At 42.6% G+C, this 14,298-nt stretch overlaps 2 protein-coding genes across 4 annotated transcripts in view; one reads left to right on the top strand and one right to left on the bottom strand.

The window, feature by feature from the left end:
• Window positions 1-2,951: 2,951 nt before the first annotated feature.
• On the bottom strand, window positions 2,952-8,644 carry shox2 (shox homeobox 2). 2 transcript variants are annotated; one of them, XM_084674887.1, is made up of 5 exons: window positions 8,401-8,644; window positions 6,670-6,878; window positions 4,380-4,437; window positions 3,834-3,922; window positions 2,952-3,282 (listed from the first exon to the last, which is right to left on the bottom strand). In XM_084674887.1, exons 1-5 carry the CDS (start codon window positions 8,642-8,644, stop codon window positions 2,989-2,991), a joined length of 894 nt encoding a protein of 297 aa, XP_084531013.1. In that variant the 3' UTR covers window positions 2,952-2,988. The 2 variants fall into 2 exon arrangements, with proteins under 2 accessions (XP_084531013.1, XP_084531014.1); XM_084674888.1 differs by having other exon boundaries at window positions 2,952-3,246.
• Window positions 8,645-11,538: 2,894 nt separating this feature from the next.
• rsrc1 (arginine/serine-rich coiled-coil 1) overlaps window positions 11,539-14,298 on the top strand; it is a 77,461-nt gene continuing 74,701 nt past the window's right edge. Inside the window, exons 1-3 of one of the 2 annotated variants that reach the window (XM_084674611.1) lie at window positions 11,606-11,652; window positions 12,033-12,100; window positions 12,306-12,506. In XM_084674611.1, the coding sequence (XP_084530737.1) occupies window positions 12,331-12,506 (176 nt within the window). In that variant the 5' untranslated portion in view covers window positions 11,606-11,652; window positions 12,033-12,100; window positions 12,306-12,330. Of the gene's footprint in view, window positions 11,653-12,032; window positions 12,101-12,305; window positions 12,507-14,298 lie in introns of both variants that reach the window. The other variant, XM_084674610.1, reaches the window with a different exon arrangement.

Raw genomic sequence — 14,298 nt, 5'->3', positions numbered from 1 at the left:
TGCCTGGCTCCCTGGTGCCTGTGTGAGGGCATGTGTCTAGAAGAGAGTGTGGACAGGAGAGTGAGAGTGGTTGTTGGCTCCATCTCCTATCTGGAGAACACTTGTGTGTCCCCGTCTCGTAGTCTCCTGGGGCCCTCAGAGATCCCCCACCTCAGGCTGGTCTGACTGGGGGGTGGGAGGGGGGAGAATGCTATAGGAAGTAATGGGAAGTGTTGTTGATGGTAGGTTTTTCAACTTTTTCATGAGTAGTTCACCTTCTTCTTAATTACCACAAATTACATTTGTTGTACAGTGTATAGCCAACCCAATCATAGTCTCCTTTAAAACCCTGAATGAAAGGATGGACCAAGACAGACACGCCATCAAACTATCCAGCTAATGGGCATTTTGTGGTCCGACTGAAGTCTTAAACCCGGTTGGTCATAACAAACGAATGGTGGTTCTGTCCAGTAAATACATTGTATTACTGTGCCCTCCTTCTTCCAATTACACGAAAGGTCGTGAGCAATTCTATAAAACAGTTTATATAAATGGACCTAGCCGACTGTGGTTTCCAGAACGCCTTGCGCTCAAGAACGGAATATTCATTTCCAGAGCAAGCTGGCTGAGTGGCGCGGGTCAAGTGCGCGCATTTCCATTAGTGTTTCCCCCTGTTGTCGTTCCAGCGCATGCAACAGCACCAGCAGCCAGCAGCCAGCCAGTGCGCGGCTTCACAGTTCCGTCTCCATTCCATTACTGGCGGCGCTGGGATCAATAATTCAATAGATTTGGCGTCTGAGTCCAGCCCAAATGTAAGACACACAGGCACTGCAGACTCCAGTGCATCTAAGGGGACCGGTATTAATTAATAGCTGAAGACATTGTGTTTTGTATGGAAATATCGGACTGTTACGTGATCCGCGAGCCGGGATCCTCTAAAATAGGCTCGCGTGTCAGGTGTTTATTAAATGTTCAATAAAGGGCGGTTAAGATGTCAGGAAATGAATCGGGTAATTTTGCTCTGGAAGTCAAGTGGTGTCCAAGAACTGTGCATGCGTAAACACTTCTTCATCCACAGACGCTTTAGACAGCAGTTTTCCCCCTTGCACACGCTCATAGACAGCCTTGCCTTCAAGTGGAAGCCCAAACGTAGTCCTAAAGGATCATCGTGATGTCGTTTTGCTCAAACAACAGTATATTGCTTTGTTCAATCCCCACAAATCACGGATATTAGACAGTTAATCAAACACACCTTATATACCCATGGTTTGTATTTGAACTGACAAATAGTCTAGCCTACTTCTTAGTTTCTACACCTGAGACAAAATTTCAATTATGACTCAGGCATTGTAGGTTAACTATACGTGTGAAATTAGATTATTATTTCAGGTTCTAATTCTTAATTCAGCTCCTAAACTTGTATACCCCCTCCCCTTCAAGTAATCTACACCCTCCTTCAACTCATTTTAACAAAGCGCTCGATGGCTTCTTATAGGCCTAAAGTTGAACAATAGCCTACATGGTCATGATGAGATTGGAGTGATAGTCCGCATGATCCCGACTAAACGGCTCTGTCACAGCTATCAAAAACCCACAGCTACTATAGTCCATTATTAACTAATTATTGCAAATACATAATAATAGTTATTATTATTATTGTTCGGATGCAGTGCCAAATTGTGTTTTTGTTGTTAAAATATTCACACTTTCGAGTATTTCATACAAAGAAATGTTCGTTGATTTATTGTGAACTGAAAACTGTTTGTTCATGGTGAATTCACGTTTCACATAAGTGGATGGAAAAAAATTAAATTTATATGATATTCTTTTTATAAACCCGTGCCTCTGGTACGTTCACTTTCACTTTTCATAAAAACATCAACATTACATACAGAATGCACATGATCGGAACACACTGAGTAAAATCAACTGGAAAATAGCCCCCCACAACGCATTCATAAGCCACAAAACCATAAAAAATAATGCATGTTTTTTTGTGTATTAACATATTTTACATGTGCCCGTACCGTCTTGCAGATAATAATCAAATATTAATCTGCTGATCTGATAAAAATTGTAGGCCTATTATGCTATTTTCCGTTTAAAAAACACTTGGAAATTGTATCCTGACAATTTAATTTCCAGTTTTCAAATATGTGGTGTAACCTCTGTCTTTTGTTTTAATAACACCTCGTTTCCACCGCACATACACACTCGGGGTGAAGCCGAGTTTCCCAGCAAGTGTTAAGTGTGAGTTACTTTCTCGATGTCTGTCACTGGATAGAGAAGCCTGATTGAGGGAAATGGAACCGGCTCAAATTACATCATCTTTGTGTGGAGAGAGAAATAAATGCAGAAAAACTGCCGAGGCGTTATCCTTTGGACATAAGAAAGAAAGAAAAACAATGTTTTTGTCTTTCTATTTGTTCAACAACGAACATCCGCTGTTTCCTTTTACAGAGAGAGAGAGAGAGAGAGAGAGAGAGAGAGAGAGAGAGAGAGAGAGAGAGAGAGAGAGAGAGAGAGAGAGAGAGAGAGAGAGAGAGAGAAATGTTTGAGAGAGAACGAGGCCAGCCTCTATAGTTTTCAAAACGAAATGTTCATCATAATAATTACAAATCAAAACAGAACAACGCAGAATAGTTCGCTTTGTTTCACAAAGCTTCGAACGTCCCAGCTGCATACTCGTCCCTCCGCTGCCGTCCATCTTACCCCCGTAGTGTAGGGGGTCGGGGTGGCTGAAACGTCCATCCTCTCCCCCAACCCCTTTGGCGTCCATAGTCACTATGGATTCACAGTCTGTTATCTTTGTTTATCTCATAAATAGCCTATATTTTCTATAGTTATACATGTGGTCCTTCATTAGAAAAAGAGAAACATAAATATTGTCTTTGCCCGCCCATCCCCCCCCCCCCCTCCCCGCTTTGTAAGCGCTGTTTGTTTTGATGTCTTGTCGTTGACTATCAGTCACAGATGGGGATTTTCAGACGCACGCGCCATCCGCGCGTGTCACAGTCCCAGGGCGGCCGCGTGCTTTTTGGCCTTCAGTCTCAGATCCGCGATGCTGGAGTTTTTGTTGGTGTTTTTGGCGGCAGCAGCTGCGGCCACAACCGACGCGGCGGAGGCAGATTCAGCCGCAAGCGTAGCCAAGGGCAGCCCAAATGGCGGAGCCGGGAACATCATGTAAGGCGCGTGCGCCGCCAGGTGAGAGTGCAGGTGATGGTGCGCGTGGGCTACCGCGCTGTCCAACTGCAGTTGCGCCTGGACCTGAAAGGAGAAGGGCGGCACGTTGCAATGACTATCCTGCGGACGCACGCACGGGGAGAAGAGGGGAGAAATACATTAACTTATAGAAAGGCCTGCTTCATGCTAGACTATGTGAAACCTATGCACTGTTATTTAATTATAATAAGCAAAAGTATCAGACGTTTTATCAGGATTGTTATTGTCAATATGGGCAGATATAGGCTCATACGAAAACAGGGACTGACAGCTGGGAGCGGAAACCAATATGGCATCATCAGCGGACAAATCCCCCATCATATAGCCAGCCTACATATCGCCTATCACTAAGCACAAACATTGATCAACTGTAATTCGTCTAATGACACTTTACATCTCTTGATTAGACTACTCTATATCCTCATCAGCCGTAAGGGGATTTCCAGTTGGGCCTCTACAACATCACACCATGCATGGATGGCACTACATTATTTCCAGCCTGGGTAATTAGAGTTTTGTTACCCCCTACATTGGGACTGCAGTCGCCCCGATAGCTCTTGGACCGAACCTGTGCCAAGACAGCAGTCCGGGGATGGTTTTAGTCAAAGACTACAGGCTTCAAAGTAACTTGCCTGTTGGAATGGCATCCGTAGGGCCCCCACGTTGACATATGGCGCTACACGACAAGCTTCAAACTGACTCGCCGCTCCAATCAGAACTCCTGGAAAGAGACAGAATTTGTTGAGGGAATTTTCCATCCAGACATAAACCCAATCAAGAGGAATAAACTTGACAAAAACAACATAATCTGGCATCCTTTCCAATACCTAAAATTATTGTAATGCTTACTAAACAGAGGATTGTTTTCAGACACATTTTTCAAATATTTCGCTTTTCGAAAATATTTTTGACCCCTGTTTACCAGCACTCAATTTGAGCATAACAGCATCAGGCCTATTAGCCTATGACACATTGTTATAGGCCTAAACACAACGTTATGTATTTGTTACTTTCAGAAGGCCTATTGTTTGTTTACTTCCTGTTATTGTCACGTTGTCAGTCCAAGCCTATTGTTATCCCTTTATAAATTAGCCTAATAGTAAACCATAATTGGTAACCTCAAAGTTACATCTTAACGTGGATATATCCGTGTTTGGAGTGTGTATATTATAACTTACCTTTATGTAGCTGGTTCTCCTGCTTTCTGCACTTGGCCCTCCGGTTCTGAAACCAAACCTAAGGGAAGAGAAATTAATTAGAGGCCTGTGATTGGCAGCTGCTTGTGAGGGCATGTGTAATTCGTCTCAAAGTGACAACAACCGCAGAAAAAAACAACATCCCTAAGGAGCACTGAAATTTTAATGCCGCTTAACCCTGGATTTTAATTATTATATTTACAACAAGGGGGCAAAGAAACAGCTAAACGAAAACCAAGGAGAAGAAAAGGAAGAAGAAAAAAACACTTTGTACCACAAAACGAAACGAGAAACGCCATGACTATGTTAGAGCCGCAGAAACACCCTTGTTGGAGATTTGCAGCCTGAATTGGACTATAATAAATAACCTTGTCAGCGTTGGTTTCATCTTTCTATAGATTAGCGTCCCTGAAGAACCAAATGGACCCTCAGATATCGAATAGCAGCTAGCGATGACGGTTTAGGACATCAGAGCAACGCGATCTGAGAAGTGCTCTCTCTCTCTCTCGTCCTCTCTAGTTCCCTCTCTCTCATTAATGTAGCTAAAAATTAATTACTTTAATCTTCAGGAAAATCTATGTCGCTGCAACATTTAGCTGCCTTACAGTTTTCATTTAATTACTGCCATAACACGTCTAGAACAAAGCATTTCAAAAGATAGCTTCTTTCTCTTTTAATTCTGTTCCTTACAAACGTCGTTTTCAGAGGGGCATCTTGGAACGGAGATAAAACGTCTCATTACTATGGTAATCTACTTTGAATCCCATACAAAGCGGTGGATAGATTAGCCTATAATACAGTTTATCAATTTCTCTCTACATCACTTATCACTTGCAGGATTGAAATAAATAGCATATTGATCTCGCTGTAAATTTTAACCTTGTAGAATCTATACCTTTGACACCGGTGTGTCAGACACATGCGCGCGCGCACATACAGACACACAGACACACAATCACTATTCGTTCGATAATGAAAGATATCGTGGATGATGAATGAAACGACAACAAATAGCCGTCCAATACAGACTAGAAAGGTCCTGCATTGTAACGACAAAATAATTGGGCTTTTGTGTCGTCTATACACGCAATTGTGGCCATTAAAGAAACATGTATGGTCGTTCAAATCATGGCCTGAAAATAGAGAGCGAGACAGAAAGAGAGGGAGGGAGAGCAGCGGATCTTGATTTGGGTAAAAAATAATACATAATTTATGCAAATCCTCGAGCTGTGCTCCTTGCTCTCGCCTTGCTGGTGACACAATACGCCTTGGTAAAATTCCAATTCGCGCCGGGAGACCCTGCAAAAAGCGCTTGCTTTAACTTTTTTTGTGTGTGTGAGGGGGGGGGGGGGGTTGGACCCGTTTTATGATTTTTCAGAGAAGACCGACATATTCAGCGAGGAGACAATCGCTCAGCCGTCTCCACGAGCTGACAGAAGGGGATAAAAGCAAGCGAAATAAGATATTATGGGGTTTGATAAATCAGATCAGAACCAATGTCTATGTTCATAGTCATTGCTCTGCTCGGTCTCTCCTCTCCCGTTACACGGAGATTGTGCCCCCCTTTCTAAAACGGCTTATTAGGTTTCTGTGCAGATGGTCCCTCACGGTGGAAAAAACACACACACACACACACACACACAGGAGTACAGATGTAGCTGGTTGGGGTAATGCACACCAATGAAGTGAGGACAAACATTGTAGGGCAATCTGTTTAGGGGAGTTTAAGGGAACGATCCCTGATAAAGATGACGTTTATACCACAACCACGATCCATGTAAACGATGTTAATTATGTACCACCAAATACACTTCAATTTCAAGACATTATTTAGTCTTCCAAATTGGAGGGCTGTTGTATTATAATCTAGTACTTTGTAGGCTACTGGGGATTGCAAAACATGAAAGGCGATGTTCGACTTTTGTACGTTCATTATGCCACTGACACACACATAGGCGTACACACATACACACGCACACTTTCACATCATTGTAAGACTCCTGTTTATGACTATTCGATCTATTGCTTTTCATCAATAATTCATAGTAACATCAACGTGTCACGGGGGTAAACGTATGCCATAAAAGCCTAAATGCAGAGCATCCTTCAAACACGACAGGCTTCCATCCGAATGTGTGCTGTTTGATCCAGTAATGTATGTTGTTAAATTGTTTAAAAATATTGGTTTCCTTTTAGCCACACGACAGATAGGCCTATAACTCTGAAACAGCTTGATCAACACAATAGAAGAAAATCAGCGAGAGCATCTTACTTGTACTCTTGCCTCGGACAGCCCCAGCCGCTGGCTCAGCTCCTCGCGCATGAAGGCGTCCGGGTAATGGGTCTCATCGAACAGCCGCTCCAGCTCGTTCAGCTGTTCTAGCGTAAAGTTAGTCCGACTTCTTCTTTGCTTGATCTTTGTCTGAGCCTCGTCTTCCATCGTCTTGGCGTCCTCTTTTCTGTCTTTCATGTCTGTGTTGCCTGTAAGGGTGAAGGAAGAGGATAAAACTATGTATCTGTCCTAACATTATACGTCAATTGTGAGGTAAGAGAGAAATAGAGACAGAGCAAGAGAGAGAGAAAGAGAGAGTGGGAGAGATGCTAGTGTACAAGGCCTCACCTGCAGAAGAGCATGCAGGCAGCGCAAACGAGAGTGACCTTGCTAAAACCAACATGTGGTTCCGCCCAGCATCACAAGAATATTATCAACGGATGTTTTGTACTCCTACATAAAGCTGTTCAATTATTAACAACTTATAAATATGCATGGACACTTTTGGACGTCCCGTCAGATGTGCTCAACATTCCAGTCCAATAGCTTATTTTTTCATGATGCCAGTGAATTTGATAGACATAACAGAATAATTCACACGTGCCCACGTGATAGTAAACGGATTTTAACAAGTTGGCTTATCAATTAAGATTTGGCCTACAGTCTTAAAATCAACGTGGCTTGAATTGATAAAATAACTGCATATTAGGCTACATGGGCTACATTTGTAGGTTCCTTCGGATAAAGCGTCTGCTAAATTAATAACATGTAGGCTATGGGCAGCCTTATAGGGTGAATTCAGGTAATGTCTGGGACATGACATTTTAAAAACATGTGGGTCTAATCAGAAAATGATGTAGATACATTTGTAATCAATTTATAATTTAACAGAATTCTTTTAACAGTCTATGTCTAAAATTTCTTATATAATTAGCATGGCCAATTACTGGATTTTTATAGCCTACATTTAATATTAAAGGCCCAATACATTTTATTATTATGTTGATATTAGCGTTTTTGTCTTCTTAAAATAGGCTACAATTCTCAAATACACCACAATTACAATTGATCAAATTTAGCAACGTTGCCTCACATTTTTTTAAATTGTGAAATGTGAAATTATTATTAAGTAATATGTGGTCTTGCAGTCTAATAGGCCTATATTTTGTTTATAATCTATTGTTATCCCACGGTCTAACATTTAACTGAAACAACCATTTTATCTGCATTGCCCGAAGAGGCTTCAACAATGACATGTCTTCATATTTTGTTCCTTCAACAGGTTTTAATTGAAACATTTTGTGCCAAACATATCAGTTTCTGCGTTTATTCTATCAAACCATTTGCCTGGAGGTACACCGCGAGATGTATTATTTAAAATCTATATTATGACATGATATAGGCCTAGGCTACAGCCTATACACTATACAACTAACTCGTCTACAACACGTTTGGTTGTATTTACCCCAAAGGGCCCACGACATGCCAGTAGAAAACTTTCCAAATGCAAACAAATAATCCAATTAGCTCCAAAATTATAGACATTTAAATAACGTCCCCACATTATTAAGGAGTATAATTCCGACAATCTCCTAAATCATTCATGTTTCATGTACAGGGTATTCACAAGCTATTAAACTTTTAAACACTGCAAAACATTACATAGCTACTACAAAGGCCGGGAAAGGACTGGCTCAATGATAGTATAAATTCTACTTTGCAGTGTCTTACCGTCAATGAGTTTCGGGCTTCCCGTATCACGGGTCCTCTCTGGCCCTAGCATGTCCGGTTCCCTGCCCGGAGATCGCGCACCTCCTCGTACTATAGCGTTCACTTCCTCGCGATTCGGTTCAATGACACCGTCCCTGCCTCGCGCTGATCCGGTCTCCAGCACCTCACGGTACGTGATCGCCTCCTTCTTTTCCTTCACTTTTTGATCAAAAGACTTGGACACAAAAGCGGTGAGCTCTTCCATCATTGCCCCAAAATATATTTTCCCAGTCTTGTTCTCTCTCGCTCGTTCTCCCTCTCTCCCTCACTCTCTCTCTCGTGCTCTCAATTTCTCTACAGCTTAAGACATCAATAGTGTTTCTTTTGTCGACCTAAATGCGAGGTGATGGTTCTTGCCAACTCTAGGTCTCGCGCGCAACTAAAAAACTGTGGAGATCTTGGCCAATTCCTCTCGGTGCGAAGTACCGACCCGCTGCCGCTCCTCTATTGAAGTCACAGTATTTATACTTTGCAACGCCTGCCCCTTGATCCGTGCAAATTACCTCCCCTCAGGATGCGAGGATGAGCCCCCTTCCCGTCTCCACGTAGTGACAGCGGAGGGAGAAAAAAACGACATTAGCAGCCCCTCGCATTTCACATCATAGTTACGAGGTAGCTATTGGCCATTAACCCAAGATTGACAAGAAGGACTAATTAATTTAATTAAGCGTGGATTCGTTGCTATTGTCCTGAGTTAGTTTTTTAAACACGAGGGAGATGGGCAGGAGCTCTCTGCAGGGGGTGTGGCCAAAACTGAAAATGACAAGCTCGTGTGGAGGGGAGCACATGGATGAGGAGCTTCCTCCAAATCTCTGTGATCTGGGAGAAAAAAAGAGACAGCGACAATGACACGAGGAAAGGTAAAGAGCAGACCAACTGGGAAGCTGTAGAGAATAGGAGCCTCGCAGGAGTTAAAGCAAAGCGTGCGGAGACACATAGGCCTATACACGCGCTAAAATTATGTACACTTCACGAGCTTTAATTGTGAATAAAAAAAAGAGATAGGCCCTAAATTAGTGACAAGTGGATGCCAGTTTTAATAGTGTGAGATAGACGTGTTTATCGTATAAATTATGTAAAAAAATTATACCACAAATTGCCATCAAGTATTGCTTAAGTGTGTTGTGTTTTACGGAGTATAGCCTGGCATAATAACAGATAGGCCTTATCTTATTTCTATTTCTTACGAATAACTAAGATATTAACGATAATATTTTAACTATTCATTATTAACTATTAATTATTAACACTAGCTTGTATATACTGACTATAACATCATATTCATAATATTCGTAAGAAAATAACAAATAAAACAGGCCTAAAAACCGTTGATACTGGAATAATAAGCTACCAAATGATTTTACTCAAGTTCATTTTCTATTAGTAGCAGTATATTTCTTGAAGTAACTTGAAAGAGACAGCAGTGAACTATCATTTCAGAGGCACCATTTTCGCTTTCAAATCCATAATCATGTGTTCTAAATAGAGGCCCTTAATTAAACTATATTGGTTAATATGAAATCTCGATAGACCTTTTTCAGGCCATTAGTCTGTTAAACACCAACTAAACGTTTAATTAAAACGCCTCGCGCAATGCCTTGCCATTGGGTTCGCTAATTATCGTCTCTTACTGTAAGTTGACTGCCTGTTGAAAAAATAAATTATTGCATATTAACAAAATAAATAAACAATAGTTCACGTGCGGTGAAGGTAATGCCGTGGGGACAAAGCAATTAGGTGAGCTGGAAAACCATCGTATAAGAAACGGGATACTGAGAGAATGCACAACCGTTGACATGAATTTGATGCAAAATTAAGCGTGTTTATTGATAATCTATATAAAGCTATATAAAGCCCCATTTCCACACTGAGGCTTGAACAATCCCCTGATTAAATATTTATGGTGTCTTAGCTCTTGAACCTTAGGCATTAATTACAGTTTTTTCTCTCCCTCTGCTTCTGAAATCAGAAGAAACTCGTTGTGATCTCAATCCTGCTATTTCCCGTGGTTTAATTGTTGCAGAGGTAAAATTGTTTATCCAAATGAAGGGGAAGTCGAAGTGTGCCAACAACACACACACACACATAGACTCCCGCATGATGTTCACTCGGGATGTAGGCTACAGAAATTATGGGAAACGGTAGAATATTCCCACAGATTCATCCTTGTTGATTATTACATAAGAACATTTTTATCTATTCATTTCTTTGTACGAGGCGTACACACTAAATAATAAGGGCCGGGTTTCCCAGATTCGTTAAGAAAAACGTTCTAAGAGCTTCCTAAGAAGCACTTACCGTTAAGAACTCCTTAACAAATCTGGGAAACCCGGCCAAGATAAAGATGATATAATAAGTAATATGAATCATGCACAAACCGTTTGGCCAAGTTTGAGTTGGCGTGTGAGTTTGTGTGGGTGCGCATATATATGCAGCATGTACACCTTCTCTAATAATCCATGCTTGGATACCACATAGTAAGGCTACAAGCATGGGCATTCCAAACAATATTGCCTACTATTGCAAAGCAGCAATGCTATAGCAAAGTGGGCCTAGAATAGCCTTCATTTTGTGTTTGATGTGGGTGACGTAAATGACTTCTGTAAATTGTAATAAAACAAGTTGCCACACAAATGTTGCCTTCTCGTCAGTGTAAATATAGTCTATATCGAGGATTAGTATACTAGCTCTGCACTGGTGTGAACAATAAGGAAGGATAATTAGTTTCAGATTGAAGGTCAATAACATGATGCATGGAATTTACAGTGACTACTTGTCTATCACACAAAGACATAGGTCTTTCTTGGCATGTAGCCTTGCATGAAGTTGATGCTGAAATAGTTAATGGCCTTTATCGTAGTTGATCAATATCTATCGGATGTTATTCAAACTAAGCTTTCCCAAATAATCTGGATATAAAATATATACTCAATGTAAAAATATACTTTTAAAAACCATCACTGTATTTTCTGCATGTTAACATTTACCGTCCAATTCTCCATTTTTTACATTTAGCTATTTAAATAAATATGAAGCACAAGAACATTTCAACATAGGTCTACAGAGAGAGATCTCTGATTGAGATATTCTTCACGGGAACGATCGCTCTGTTGTAGACTATTTTCCCTGCATTCAATCGACGCTCTCTAGATAGATTAGTTCTGTCTTATCGACCAGTACATGCTGTGTTGTTGTAGGAAGGAGCGCTACTAGGTAGGAGATATTCGAGTCTACTTTCTATGTAATGTCTTCTTAAACTATATTATGCGCAAGCATTTACATGTTAAAACTAGCTATGTTAGCTATTTATGTTAGCTTGCTAGCTAGCAAGGAATATGCTAACCAACAAGGCTAACGGGAAACTGTGTAGCTAGCATGGTATCACTGTGCACCTATCTTGCTGACTGGCTCATCAATTTGAATAAAAATACAAAAGTAAAGTTGGTACATTAACAGTGATAATCGATTGTAAAATCTATAGTCTGTAGACAGCTTGATACTTGTTGATTAGTTAGCTAGATAAAAAGTACTTTCAAACATATAACTTGTTCCACTTCTTAAAAAATTATCCCATGTACGCTAATTCTTAACAGCCGCTATTCAAACACAACATTGTAACTACTGGTATAACTGGCTACAAAGAAATTCCTTCACACAAACGGTAACGTCATTTAAAGCTTCTTTATATCTAACTAGCTCTGTCAGTATCTGTAGTTTTAGCTCTGTCTTACTACATGTATACTAGCTTCTGACCGTGCCTGAAATCACCACAGCCATTTAGCTCTTTGCACTCTAAAGGATTGCAAAGAAATTAGAGTTTAATTGAGTATTTGACATATTCCCCTCTTCTCTCCCTGGCTTTGCAGACGGCCAGACGTAGAGTGAAGCATCATGGGCCGGCACTCATCGGACAGCGAGCAGGACAGCAGGAGCCGCCGGAAAAAGAAACAGCAGCGTCGGCGCTCCTCCTCTTCCTCCTCCTCTTCTTCCAGCTCCTCAGGGAGCAGGGTGGCCAGCCACAGCAGGAGGTCCAGCAGGAAGAGCCGCTCTCGCTCCAGGGATAGGAGGTAGGTCTAAACAAATCGCCTTAGACAGGGACAGGAGGTAGATTGGAACAAACCCTCCGAAGACAAAGACAGGAGCTACTTTGAAACCACTGCTCCGGAGACAGGGACAGGAGGTAGTTCGAAACAAACATCCTGGGACAGGGACAGACAGAAATAGGAGGTAGGCGTATGACACAACATTATCACTGACACTGGGGGTAAGGCTGTGGAAAAGACATTTCATGTGCAGTGGGTCTGTGAGAGACCCACCACACCCAATTAAGACATGTCAAACTTTGTCCCTCACTGCCAAAACACTCACATTCGCTTATGATCTGAGCAAGGCGTACTTCCTAGCTCTGTCCTCTGGGATTGTCTGGAGGGTGGACCTGTGTGTTAATGTGAGTGTGTGTTAGTCTGTGTGTGGGTAGGGGAATCTAGTGTCTGGAGGGGGTGGGGAGGTATCCGTAGAGGACCTGGGTGCATCCAGGGTCAGTGTCTGTGAGGGCGGGGGAACCAGAGACTCATGACTAGGAGATATTGGTCTGGACATCCACCTCCCTATAGATCTCCACCCCTGCCTCCCTTATTCTTCCTCACCTCCCTCCATCCCTCCCTCTATCCAGCCCTCTATCCATTCCTCCCTCTTCTCTCCACACCTCTTCCCCAGCTTTCCACTACACCTCCCTCCCTCCCTCCCTCCCTCCCTCCCTCCCTCCCTCCCTCCCTCCCTCCCTCCCTCCCTCCCTCCCTCCCTCCCTCCCTCCCTCCCTCCCTCCCTCCCTCCCTCCCTCCCTCCCTCCCTCCCTCCCTCCCTCCCTCCCTCCCTCCCTCCCTCCCTCCCTCCCTCCCTCCCTCCCTCCCTCCCTCCCTCCCTCCCTCCCTCCCCTTCCAGACAGTGCTGTGCATGCTTGTTGAGACAGGGCCAGCTGATGCTAATTATTTATGAGTCCTGATCCGGGTCCATTACGGCTGATGGGAAATCAGTACTGTGTGGGGCGGGCCAGGGAGGAGCTCTTTAAACCATTAGGCTGCAGCCTCTTATCAATTAGCCCTATCTCTCAATCAATCAATTAATGTGTGTGTGTGTGTGTGCGTAATAGAGAGAGGTGTGCATATCATATGTGTTCATATGTATCTATTTATACTGTACGTGTGTTTGTGCAAATGTGCTGTCTATTTCCCCCACCCACCCACCCATCCTCGCTCTCTCTCTCTCTCGCTCCCTCCTTCCTCTTGCTCCCCCTCTCTCTTGGTGAGTGACATGGACACATAAGGATGGTTAATGTGTGTGTCAGATCTGTGTTCTTGTGGAAGGCTTCCATGTCAGAGAACACTGACTGTCTCCCTCTTATATGCCAACGCTTTGTTACAGTCAGTCTGGTTTGCTATATCATCTTTAAACACTTTGTGTCTGTGAGAGAATGTGTGTGTGTGTGTGTGTTTTGTGTGTGAGAGAGAATGTGTTAGTCTGTGTGTGTCTAAGTATGTGTGTGCATGCCTTACTCTGGGTGTGTGAGAGCATGTGTGTGTATTAGTGCGTGTGCAAGAGAGAACTCACATACACACACACACACACACACACCCCTCCAGTTCAAATAACCTGTCTGGTCCCGTGCGTGTTGTGTGTGTGAACTGTGTGAAGCGCCTGGCATCAGGGTCGTTTCATGAACTGACACACACACACACACACACACACACACACACACACACACACACACACACACACACACACACACACACACACACACACACACACACACACACACACACACCACACCATACAGATGCAGCTCTAAGTGCTACAAACAGG

Source organism: Hypomesus nipponensis, chromosome 15 (genome assembly GCF_054491055.1).
Source record: "Hypomesus nipponensis isolate SF chromosome 15, ASM5449105v1, whole genome shotgun sequence".
NCBI classification, from domain to species: domain Eukaryota; kingdom Metazoa; phylum Chordata; class Actinopteri; order Osmeriformes; family Osmeridae; genus Hypomesus; species Hypomesus nipponensis.
Note: the sequence above shows the minus strand (reverse complement) of the source record. Positions and strands in the feature narration are given on the sequence as shown.